The sequence below is a fragment of the Dermochelys coriacea genome, chromosome 5 (genome assembly GCF_009764565.3).
Source record: "Dermochelys coriacea isolate rDerCor1 chromosome 5, rDerCor1.pri.v4, whole genome shotgun sequence".
Classification (NCBI taxonomy): Eukaryota; Metazoa; Chordata; order Testudines; family Dermochelyidae; genus Dermochelys; species Dermochelys coriacea.
In genome coordinates this window covers 122,526,485-122,539,573 of record NC_050072.1, presented here as the reverse complement: position 1 = coordinate 122,539,573, position 13,089 = coordinate 122,526,485, and the positions used below count along the sequence as shown (strand labels likewise).

The window sequence follows — 13,089 nt, the reverse complement described above, 5'->3', positions numbered from 1 at the left end:
GACTGTTAAACCATTTCTCCAATGTATTAAGCAGAGAGGTTTTTCTTCCACATTAGCCATGCATGTCATCCTTTAAGTATTTTGCCTTTTACAAAAACATATTATAGGGAAAATCCCATTCTCCATTAAAAAGAAAACTGTACCCATTTTATTCAGTTCAAAAGTCCAAAGACTTTACAGTGTATAAGGCACTTGTTACCATAAATAAGATGCAAACTGTATTTTATAAAAGCTGGTCAATACAATTGCCATCTCTAAACCTAGTGCTGTGAATGGGTATCTGTTGGAAAGTGATGTAATTTACATAGTTAGTTAGTAGCGAGAAACTGATATAATCTTTTAGATCCCAATCCCACAACTGACTACATGCAGTTATGTGCAGTCAATTACAGGGGTGCAGCTTCAGACTGTCAACAATTTGGGGAGCAGAGATTCTCATTTACTGTTAATCTGAACAGTGCACAGCACACCGGGGTCCGAATCTGGTTAAGATCTCTAGGTTATGCCACAATAAAGTAAAGTAGGATTAAACACGTTTCCAGTCTACTTTAATAATTGTTTCATAGTCAACCAGAACTCAAATATTTAAACAAAATGTTTAATTTTTATGTTATCAGACATTAAATTACTTCTCATCTGAAGAAAAACAATGTTTGCCTTCAACTCCAAAGGCCATGACTATGAAATCTGCTTCTTTCTTTGGTCTAACAAGCCCAAGTCCATTCACCCTCTGGGCACTTTGTAAGGCACGTGCAGCCATTATATTTCTCAGTGGGAGGGTTGGGCAAGGATGGTTTTGGTTGAGATGGAGTGCCTTTCAATGCAATTTTTTTGATACTGTATAACTCAAATTAATGTATGCTTTAATTTTCTGCAAGTGTATGAATCAAGACCATGTTGATAAGAACATGTATAAAATAGAAAATTTAAAAACCACACACAACCATGCTACTAATCTTAATAAATGTAGTATCCTGCACATGGAATTTACCACAAATCTCATTAAACTGACTTTTCACACATTTATTAATAGAACCTGGCTACACAAGCAGCAAGGGAAGAAGAAAAAAGGGGATGAAGTGTGTGGATAGATTATGCCCTAGGTCTTCTGAACTGATAGTTACAGTGGTAGTAACAAAGACCATTCCCTGGTGTAGGAGACAGAGAGAGCCTGGAGCAGTGAGCCTGGTATAAGATCTGAGGCCTGAACCATAATCAAAGTTAGGCCATGTCATGAACCAAAGTCAGGCCATGTATTAAAGACGATGCTTATAAATTTACTGTCTGATACATGATCTTGGCAAAGGTATTGCTAGTGTTGCTAGGACACAGGCACTCCTAAGAAGCAACAGATACTGGGTATGTCTGTGAACACCCTCCAAAAGATTAGCCCAGGTACATCCTGACCTAACACCAGATAGAGGGTTGACAGCAGAAATGCCTGGAGCAAGATACTAGGGGAGGTAACAAGCAAATGTCATGTAACACGTATGGTGATATGCAAGTTGTTCGTCTCAGTCTATAAATATCAGGATACATCACCTTAACCATTTATGAGGCTGAGGGGACAACAGAAATTCCTCCTGCTGACAGAGCTGTTCTTTGCTAGTGGGCACTCGTGTGTTAGTGTACCTGTAACCACAGAGCCAGGGCACCAATACTATGCCTTGAGGGCAATAAACCTGGCCGAGTGCCTTTGTCACTGAACCATCCAGTGATCTTTCTTTCTGGATAGTACGATCGAGGTTTCCTGAACCAACTATCTGTGCATGGCTGGGACAGCATTACAGAGAGAACATACATGCACACCAACTGAGAACACCTGGTAAATATTTTTCTTTGGGTGTCATTTATCTTTCATATTTGTCAATGGGTAACAATGGCTATTTTCCCCTTTTAATGCACTGTAGCAAACAAAGAAGAGATAGCTATCCCTGTAAAAAAATAATAGCAATAACAGCACTCCTTACAGATATTAATCAGAGTTAATGCCACCACCGAGGAAATGTGGTTGCCATTATTGAGAAAAATACTACTGTAATATTGTAAATGAGAAAAGAATACTTATTCAGAGATGTGGCAATGTGGCAACAGACATTCATAGGGTGTTTTTCAATATTTTTTTGAAATGTTTTCCTGCCTGTTATTCTAAAGGATGATTTTCCCTAATGAATTGTGGCACTTTACCCATAGTTAAATAAAACGTTACAGGACTACGTTAGGAAAAAACTAAAACAAAGACCACCTCCTTAAGTATAGCTTCTTTAGTACAACATATAGTATAAGAAACAGAAAAGTGTTTTTGTTGTTTACCATTTTTAAACTACTTTTATAGCAATACCCTTCTCCCTGCCCACCCCCCCAGGTTTTATACTATTTTTAAAAGATCAGAATAATTTCAAACAAATATGCAATTCCTTTTCACTAGGTTAGGTTCATTACTCAGACAATATAATTTTAAAAACAAATACATCTTTATAATGTAGTACTACAGATGTCGCTCTAAGAATAGAATTCAAAAGATCAAAGAGCTCCTTGATCACTGCTAGCATTAATTGAGTGAAAGCCTCAAAATTAAGGTTTCCCTTTTAATTCTGAACAATTTTTAAAAAATGATACACTAAGTGTCTAGAAAATATGAGATTTCATTTTAGTGTATTACCAATTTGGAAAGATGAACAAAATATAAAAAGAGCCATACAATTGTGGAGTCAACTCTCAGTGATATTTGATGAAGTAATGAAACCAATATTGTTATGATGGAACTGTAGACCACATTTTCTTTCACTGAAAATTGACTTCCTTCTTAAGGATTCTGATTTGTTTACTGTAACTCATCTGACAGGCATTTTTTCCTTCATAGAGCTGAAAAGGAACACTTGTAAGAAGGCAATTTACAATTAAGATACACCCATCACAAAAATATACAAAGTGATTTAACATTTATAATGATTTCATTTACAACAAGAGAACAGGGAAGTTTTAGCAAAACCTGGGGTCTTACGATCTCAAGTTCATTTGCCAGAACTGCATTAACTTAGATGTTTGTTTCCTGTATGGAGAGCCTAAATACTTCTGTGTCACAAAGTCACCGGTCACCAGCATTCAAAATCAGACATTAAGGACCAGATCCACAAAGGTATTTATGCTCCTTACTTCCATTGCTTTCAAAGTATGTTAAGGCCTAAATATCTTTGTAGATCTGGGCCCTAGATCTTACTGCAAACCTAGGGGAAAACCTTTCCAATGACACGTCCTTTAGTCTTTCAACCCGAAATAGAGTTGCAAGAGTTAATCTTCAACCATTCATTCAGAATCTCTCAATTATTCATTCACGTATGTATGTGTGTGTACACGCACACACACCTTATACCTTAAACTTTCACCTCAAATTAAAAAAAGTTATAATAAGATAACTATAAAAGTTACTGCATGAAGTGATATTGTTAACTAGGTTGAAAATTATGTAATTAAATCTACTGATGTATTTAAACAATTTAGTTTCCCCCATATAATACTTACGCAAGGTAGGTTCCTCTTGCGTTAGCACTCATCATCAGATCCACTTTCTTTGTAGGAGTTTCCAAGGTGCCAGTCAAGGAGATAGCACTCGCATTATTCACCAAAATGTCTATTCCTGATTTTAAAATAATTCATTTTGTATTAATATTTTAAACTCTATCATTTAAAACAAAAAGCAGAGAAAAAACAAAGTGTACTATCCAAGTTTATTCAATTTTTTTAAGCTAACCTTTTGACTATTTTGACTGAAAATTTAGAAGGTTTTTCATTAACACACACAGAACACCCTCCATGATCACTCATTATACCTCCAAATTTCTGTACAGCCTTCTCCACTGCGTCAACTATTTGCTGTTCTTCCCTCACATTGACGATGCATGGTAAAGCCTTTCCTCCAGCAGTTTCAACTGTACAGTGGAAAAAGAAAAAAAAAAAAAAAAAAAAAGAGACATTTCATTTTGAACTTGCTCTTACACTGAGCTAATGGGATAAAATATTCTCTGAGAGTTGGTAATGATTATCAAACAGACTTCAAAAACATATAATGCAATCTTTACAGCTACAAAGCACCATCAACTTCCACTGGCTTCAATGGGAGTCAAAGCTGCTCAGCACCTCACAAGAATGAGAGTTAATAACTGTGGCAAACCAGAAAATTTAAGAGCTGCAAAGGATCACAAGCCCACGCAGTGGCATTAGGGGGTCAATACACACAGACACATTCATTCCTAAGAGAAAACTAACTTTCCTATACAGCAACATCTTCTACTATTTGACGATGAAAGGTAAAGGGGAATCTGCAACCATGCATTCTTCAGCGAGACTTTCTTGGAGAAAGGGGGAATACTTCAGGTTATTGGGAAAAAGCTAAAAGTTAAAGTATGGCCTGTTCTTCAATTACTATAAATTTCTAGGTTTCAGAGTAGCAGCCGTGTTAGTCTGTATTCGCAAAAAAGAAAAGGAGTACTTGTGGCACCTTAGAGACTAAAATTTCTAGTGCTCCAAATGTACCTTTAAAAAAATAAAATATTTGTTTTAAAATAACCAACGTCATACTGCTTAAACTGATTGGAAAAAGGCCAGTCACAGGTCCATGACTAAATATTGCTCATCCTGAGCTTCATGCCAGGATAATTTGTGGGAATAGAGGGAGGAATTCTATACTTTGGAGGCAGGAAAAATAAGAAGGAAGTGTTTCTCTAGCAAGCAGATGTATTTATTTAAAGAACAGAGTAAGCCCTAGTGAGCAAAGGTCTTTTTGTTCCCAGCCCTGTGCACCATTCCCTAGGCCAAAGAGTACTTCGAGGGGGGAAATGGATGGAGAATTTATTTTGTCTGTGTCCTGTCCAGATGTTTTTTGTGAGAGGCATGATGGGGCACTGCATGTGCAAACTTGGGGCAGGGGACAGTTGGTAACAAGTTAAGAGCAGGATGTGGTGAATAAAACTGACGAGATGTGGCTCATAAGCCTACCAAACCTGTCCAGAATTACATGGCTCCTGACCTCAGACCTATTCCCCTGACAAAATTTTGAAGAGCTGCTGCAAACCATAGAAGTACTAGAGCACTTAAAAATTGTCTGAAGAATTTTTATATTGAAAAATACTAGGCAACCTAAATAAGGATTGCTGCTTCTCGCTCTATCAATACTGCTTCCCCCCAAATAAATTATGGAGACTACAGCATACCACTATTAAGAAACATACAGGAGTAATTTAACTCATGCTCTTCCTTTTGTGAAAATGCTTGAAAGAAATAACCAAACTAAATATTGTTTTAGGGCTAGATCTTACAAATGTATGTGCGTAGACATAGGCGTGCACCTGGGTTGACTGTTCTAATGCTGTAAATTTGCACACGTTATTTTGGCAACAAAGAGTAGCCTGACTTAAAGTAAGGAAACAATCTTAGTGGCGCTACTTCTTTAAAATAAAATATTTTCAACATGTTTGTTAGGTGAGGCACATGTTAAATTAATGGTTCAATGGATATTTTTAATTGTAAAAAATTTAGAATTAAAGAAACTCAAGTCATATCTAACCAACTATTATTTCATTACTAAAATAATCAAATTCTAGGAAGTTCTTTTTAAAAACTGGAATATCACATCACACTTTATTCTATGACTACCATTTAATAAACACTGAAAAGAAACTTTAAAATAATGAATAGTATGTGCCAATACCATAAGCTCTCTATCCACATATCTATATCTATGCACATGCACACACACTTTATACAGGTTTCAGACAGAAAGATACACAGTCTCCATCACCATAGTCTCTTCACACCTCACACACATTAATGCATTTATCTTGATAACACCCCTGTGAGATAGAGCAAGTATTATCCCTAGTTTACATATGGGCAACTGGGGCTGAAAGAGACTAAGTGATTGCCCAAGGTGTCAGTCTGTGACAGAGCCAGGAAATGAATTTCCGGAGTCACAGTCAAACACATTAACAAGACCATCCTCTCTCTTTAAAACTTACTCTCTTCCGCAGCAGTGTAGATCGTTCCTGGTAGAGTGCGATGAGGTTCGCCTGTCTTAGCAGCTATCACAATGTTTGCACCGTCCTTTGCAGCCTTCAAAGCAATTGCTTTGCCAATGCCACGGCTTGCACCCGTGATGAAGAGAGTACATCCTGCTAACTTCCTAGAAACCGTGGGGGGAGGGGGAAGAATTCATTTTTTCCAGTTTGAAAACAATAAATTAAGTGACTTCTAAGTTATCTTTAAGAGGAAAAATAATTGCAATTAGTGCTAAAATTTGTGACTATTTCTTATATACAAGTTTTAATGTAGGTATACCAGAAACTTATTAAGCTGCAGTAAAACATTATATGACAGAGTCAGTGCAGGAGGATAACTTAATATGTTTACAGAGAGAGTAGGGCCAAAAAGACCACTTGGGCCACACAAATGGATCCTCTCCGTTTTGCAAGAATACTCATACCATTTCAAACAATAACTTTTATAAGTGCTGCAGTCTGATAATAGAATAAGAAAAGGAGTACTTGTGGCACCTTAGAGACTAACAAATTTATTAGAGCATAAGCTTTCGTGAGCTACAGCTCACTTCATCGGATGCATTTGGTGGAAAAAACAGAGGAGAGATTTATATACACACACACAGAGAACATGAAACAATGGGTTTATCATACACACTGTAAGGAGAGTGATCACTTAAGATAAGCCATCACCAACAGCGGGGGGGGGGGGGGGGGGGGGGGGAAGGAGGAAAACCTTTCATGGTGACAAGCAGGTAGGCTAATTCCAGCAGTTAACAAGAATATCAGAGGAACAGTGGGGGGTGGGGTGGGAGGGAGAAATACCATGGGGAAATAGTTTTACTTTGTGTAATGACTCATCCATTCCCAGTCTCTATTCAAGCCTAAGTTAATTGTATCCAGTTTGCAAATTAATTCCAATTCAGCAGTCTCTCGTTGGAGTCTGTTTTTGAAGCTTTTTTGTTGAAGTATAGCCACTCTTAGGTCTGTGATCGAGTGACCAGAGAGATTGAAGTGTTCTCCAACTGGTTTTTGAATGTTATAATTCTTGACGTCTGATTTGTGTCCATTCATTCTTTTACGTAGAGACTGTCCAGTTTGGCCAATGTACATGGCAGAGGGGCATTGCTGGCACATGATGGCATATATCACATTGGTAGATGCACAGGTGAACGAGCCTCTGATGGTGTGGCTGATGTGATTAGGCCCTATGATGGTATCCCCTGAATAGATATGTGGACAGAGTTGGCAACGGGCTTGCATTCCTACAACTACAGTACCCACCTGCTGAAGTGAAGAAACAGATTGACAGAGCCAGAAGAGTACCCAGAAGTCACCTACTACAGGACAGGCCCAACAAAGAAAACAACAGAACGCCACTAGCCATCACCTTCAGCCCCCAACTAAAACCCCTCCAACGCATCATCAAGGATCTACAACCTATCCTGAAGGACGAGCCATCGCTCTCTCAGATCTTGGGAGACAGACCAGTCCTTGCTTACAGACAGCCCCCCAATCTGAAGCAAATACTCACCAGCAACCACACACCACACAACAGAACCACTAACCCAGGAACCTATCCTTGCAACAAAGCCCGTTGCCAACTCTGTCCACATATCTATTCAGGGGATACCATCATAGGGCCTAATCACATCAGCCACACCATCAGAGGCTCGTTCACCTGTGCATCTACCAATGTGATATATGCCATCATGTGCCAGCAATGCCCCTCTGCCATGTACATTGGCCAAACTGGACAGTCTCTACGTAAAAGAATGAATGGACACAAATCAGACGTCAAGAATTATAACATTCAAAAACCAGTTGGAGAACACTTCAATCTCTCTGGTCACTCGATCACAGACCTAAGAGTGGCTATACTTCAACAAAAAAGCTTCAAAAACAGACTCCAACGAGAGACTGCTGAATTGGAATTAATTTGCAAACTGGATACAATTAACTTAGGCTTGAATAGAGACTGGGAATGGATGAGTCATTACACAAAGTAAAACTATTTCCCCATGGTATTTCTCCCTCCCACCCCACCCCCCACTGTTCCTCTGATATTCTTGTTAACTGCTGGAATTAGCCTACCTGCTTGTCACCATGAAAGGTTTTCCTCCTTCCCCCCCCCCCCCCCCCCCCGCTGTTGGTGATGGCTTATCTTAAGTGATCACTCTCCTTACAGTGTGTATGATAAACCCATTGTTTCATGTTCTCTGTGTGTGTGTATATAAATCTCTCCTCTGTTTTTTCCACCAAATGCATCCGATGAAGTGAGCTGTAGCTCACGAAAGCTTATGCTCTAATAAATTTGTTAGTCTCTAAGGTGCCACAAGTACTCCTTTTCTTTTTGCGAATACAGACTAACACGGCTGCTACTCTGAAACAATAGAATAAGAGTGCAGTGTCTGAAGTGAAATCTAAACAATATCTCAAACTTCCTCTGCATAGCATAATCCACTTACACAGCTTGCAAAGTGCGTTATAAATTACAGAATTCTAAACAGAAAAATTGCAGTGTTCTAACTTAAACATGATCTGATGTTTCAGTTCATAATCACAACATTAACATACTGTGCCAGGGGCTGCAGGGAGGTGTCGGAGCCAAAAATAAGTGTTCTGATTTTCAGAGTTCATGAGCTCCTATTGATGTCAAGTTTAAAAATTATGCCCTTTATACCCTCCCTGTACCTTGGTTTAAACTAACTTTAAAATGAGTGCAATAAAACTCTTATCTTTGTAAACATATTACAGCTTGAGGTCAAAAATTGGTATATAAGCAAAGTATTACTGAATTTAAAAGAAGTATTTGACAATCCTCTCTCTTAAGCGATAGGTTTTCCAAAAAAGGGAAGTGTATTTTGTTGTTCCGCATAAAATCTGTAACTGTCAATTATTTTCCATTATTTAGTGAAAAACCAAAGATCTAAATTTTCAAGCGTGCATAAATCCACGCAAGAGCAACACCAATTTGCGCACGCACGCACACACACACACACAGTGCTGTTCACACATGCACTTCAGCATACATAGTGTTGAAAATCTGAGCCAGTCTTTATTCATAACTTTTCTCTGGGTGTCAGCTAGCTTTCTGCAAACTCTGAGCACACTCCTATCCCCAATGCACTCAAAAGACAAAATTCTGTGGCCTTGAAAGGGCAAGATTGGGACCCAGTCACCTGTTCTAGCAACTGGATCCACTAGCACAAATCCGTATACCCCTGCACAGTTCCACTGAAGTCAACAGAGCACTGCAGGGGCCTAGTCTAGCAGATCCCACTGCAGGATTGAGGTCAATTGGTGAACGTGCAGCTATAAGATCAAGAGAACCCAAATAAAGCTCAAAAGTTACTTGACTAGATTCTAATTTCTGCAGAGCCAGCATGGCCAACAAAAGGAAAAAGCAGTAGTTGTCCCTAAATTCAAAAGATATAAACACATGAAGTTGATCCACTTTTTAGAGCAAGGGCTACACTAAATAATTTGGATTAAACATTTACATTGCAAAATTTTCTAGTCTTAAATATATTGCTCGGCAAGTCATACAAAACTCTCCATAGCTCTCTCATTGCCCATATCTCTGCACTCAATTCCTCCCACCAATGCCCTCATGCCCTTTGCCCTGCTGAAACTTCTCTCCTGGCAGCTCCCTTTGATCCCATCTACTCTGCAGTTACAAAATCAGGATCCCAGTTACAATATGGATGTCTTAACATAGTTTTGTAATTTGGTTGGTTCTACACAAAGAAAACCAACCTATTAAGGGAAAAAAGATCCTTTTAGGTCTATAATATAGAAAATATAGAATACGTTTTTATTATAAAAAGATTGTATGTGGGGTTAGTAGCACTGCTCATTATTAAGGATACCTGACACATCTCATTATAACATCTTGTTTTCAGTTGCTTACAACTTTGCCAAACTTTAACTGTTTGGGCAAAAAAATGTCCATACTAGGCTTCTACCTCAGGTTGCTTTTTAGAAAATTTCAGACAAAATGGTTTAGCAGTTTCTGAAAACAAGACTATGGAAAAGTGCAATGTTTTGCTCCTATTAAAACAATTCTGGCAACCTTTTCTGTGAAGAGCTTTAACTCTCCCAGACTTTAGAGCCTGGCCTTGAAAACTCACGGGAGCAAGGGGAGCATTACTATGAGTGTGTATGCTCATATACCTCTATTCTTTTTCAACAAATCTTTTTGGGGGCTAACCAGTCACTAAGACACTTACTTGTATGTTATACCCCTTTCTCATTCCCTCCATCTTTCACATCTATTTAGATTAAAAGGTCTTCAAGACAGGGATTGTCAACTACTCTAAATTTGTAAGGTGCCTGACATAAGAGGATCCCACTCATGGTTGCTCCTTAGGCAATACCGTAATACATATGATTGATAATGAATCATTTAAACCTAGCCAGCCCACTCTGCACTGCTATTCTGTCCAATTGTGTAGGAGCCTATATATTGCAAGTCTTTTGGGGCAGTTACTTAGTACATTCACACTGCTATGTGAATAGCCACCAGTTAAATTACTGTGAGAAATAAGAAAAGGAGGACTTGTGGCACCTTAGAGACTAAAATTTATTAGAGCATAAGCTTTCGTGAGCTACAGCTCACTTCATCGGATGCATTTGCATTTGCACTGGATGAAGCGAGCTGTAGCTCACGAAAGCTTATGCTCTAATAAATTTGTAGGTTTCAGAGTAGCAGCCGTGTTAGTCTGTATTCTCATTTCATCGGAAATGCATCCGATGAAGTGAGCTGTAGCTCACGAAAGCTTATGCTCTAATAAATTTGTTAGTCTCTAAGGTGCCACAAGTACTCCTTTTCTTTTTAATAAATTTGTGAGTCTCTAAGGTGCCACAAGTCCTCCTTTTTTTTTTGCGAATACAGACTAACACGGCTGCTACTCTGAAACCTGTGGGAAATAAGGAACACTCGCATTAACTCTACTAAAAAAAAAAAAAAAAATTAAAACCCTCAAGAATATTTTATGTGACTGGATGCGTTGTCCAGAGTACACCATGGATGAACATAGCACCCCCGAAGCTGAGTCCAGAAACCCCAAAATACTCCACACGGGGAGATGATCCCATTTCACAGCAGCATAGGTGCTGGACAGGCGCACCCCGGCTCACAGCTTGAGACACACGAAAGCAGGCGGGGGCATAAGCTGGCATGGGAGGGGGCTTAAATTGGAGGGGGGGGATCAAAAAGGGGAACAATGGAATGAGGACAAGGTCACTGAGCTTTACTCTCCCATCTTACCAAAGCTGCTGCTGCTGCTTCCATATTAGGACGCCCCCCCCCCACTTTTTTCAGACCACTTTAAGCGCGGGGGGGGGAGGGGGGAGCATATGCCAGGTGCAGACAGACAAGCACAAGGAGGCATGGATGGACGTAGGGCAGCTGGGAATGGGCACAGACCCTGGGGGGCATGGGGCTGGCCCCATGGCAGATAGAAAAGGGCAAGGGCGGGGACGCAGGCGGGAAGGGTGCAGGCAGACGGGGCGGGGCTCGGGGGGGGGGGCGCGCACGGGCGGACACTCGCCGGGACGGAGCGCTCCCGCTTACCCGGTGTTGGGCAGCATGGCCGGCCGCCGCGTGCGCCACGAGGAGGCCGAGCCCCCCGGGCGGAGAGAGGGGCAGCGGGGGGAGGGGGGGCGGTGGAAGACGAGCCCCAAGGCCGGCGCGCGGCGCGTGTCTCGCAGGCTCGGGCCTGGCGCGCCGGATTCCAACGGCCGAGCGGCACTGGGGGAAAGGGCACAACAATGGCGGCGACACGTCAGCGGCCACCGGCCGCCTCCTGGCTACCTAGCCCCACCCCCATGGCAACCCGTGGCCGAGGCACTGTTCGCGCCGCAACGTCTCCTCCTGAGGGGCGGGGCCGAAGGCAGGAGGGGGCGGGGCGAAACTCCAGGGTCTTAGAGGAAACGAGGCTAGGGGGCGGGGCCGGGCCGAAGATTGGGCAACAGCGGGGCGGGAGGAGAGTGAAGAGCGGTGGGAAGTAACGGAGGGGCAGAGAAGTGTGAGGAGCGGTGGGGGGATTGTCGGGGGAGGGGCAGGGAAGTGGGGGGAGGGGGGATTGTCGGGGGAGGGGCAGGGAAGTGTGAGGAGCGGTGGGGGGAGGGGGGATTGTCGGGGGAGGGGCAGGGAAGTGTGAGGAGAGGTGGGGGGAGGGGGGATTGTCGGGGGAGGGGCAGGGAAGTGGGGGGAGGGGGGATTGTCGGGGGAGGGGCAGGGAAGTGTGAGGAGCGGTGGGGGGAGGGGGGATTGTCGGGGGAGGGGCAGGGAAGTGTGAGGAGCGGTGGGGGGAGGGGGGATTGTTGGGGGAGGGGCAGGGAAGTGTGAGGAGCGGTGGGGGGAGGGGCAGGGAAGTGTGAGGAGCGGTGGGGGGAGGGGGGATTGTCGGGGAGGGGCAGGGAAGTGTGAGGAGCGGTGGGGGGAGGGGGGATTGTCGGGGAGGGGCAGGGAAGTGTGAGGAGAGGTGGGGGAGGGGGGATTGTCGGGGGACGGGCAGGGAAGTGTGAGGAGCGGTGGGGGGAGGGGAGGATTGTCGGGGTAGGAGCAGGGAAGTGTGAGGAGCAGTGGGGGGATGGAGGGGTGTCTGGGAGTCAGGTAGGAGCAGGGAAGTGTGAGGAGCGGTGGGGGGAGGGGGGATTGTCGGGGGAGGGGCAGGGAAGTGTGAGGAGCGGTGGGGGGAGGGGAGGATTGTCGGGGTAGGAGCAGGGAAGTGTGAGGAGCAGTGGGGGGACGGTGGGGTGTCTGGGAGTCGGATAGGAGCAGGGAAGTGTGAGGAGCAGTGGCCGGTATCTAGGTGGAGGAGGGAGTCGGGGGGAATGATCGGTGAGGTGAGTATTAGTTGTGTGGTGTGAATAAGGAGTCAAGGGCCTGTGTAGATAAGCAGAGAGGAAGGCTGAGGAGTCCTTTCTTTTTGGTGCTGTGGGAAATAGTCTCTTCTTGCTTCTAAGGCCATAGGGCACAGGGCTGACAGGAGTTGGGCATCTTCCATGACACTCTGGTGTTTACCAGCCTTTTCACACTTATGCTTAG

At 42.7% G+C, this 13,089-nt stretch overlaps 1 protein-coding gene across 2 annotated transcripts in view; it reads right to left on the bottom strand.

The window, feature by feature from the left end:
- The window catches only part of HSDL2 (hydroxysteroid dehydrogenase like 2), a 33,570-nt gene extending 21,635 nt beyond the window's left edge, over positions 1 to 11,935 (bottom strand). Inside the window, exons 1-4 of one of the 2 annotated variants that reach the window (XM_038403095.2) lie at positions 11,611 to 11,935; positions 6,015 to 6,178; positions 3,831 to 3,929; positions 3,523 to 3,637 (exon numbers count right to left, since the gene is read on the bottom strand). In XM_038403095.2, the coding sequence (XP_038259023.1) occupies positions 3,523 to 3,637; positions 3,831 to 3,929; positions 6,015 to 6,178; positions 11,611 to 11,627 (395 nt within the window). In that variant the 5' untranslated portion in view covers positions 11,628 to 11,935. The remainder of the gene's footprint in view (positions 1 to 3,522; positions 3,638 to 3,830; positions 3,930 to 6,014; positions 6,179 to 11,610) is intronic. The other variant, XM_043514401.1, reaches the window with a different exon arrangement.
- Positions 11,936 to 13,089: the final 1,154 nt, after the last annotated feature.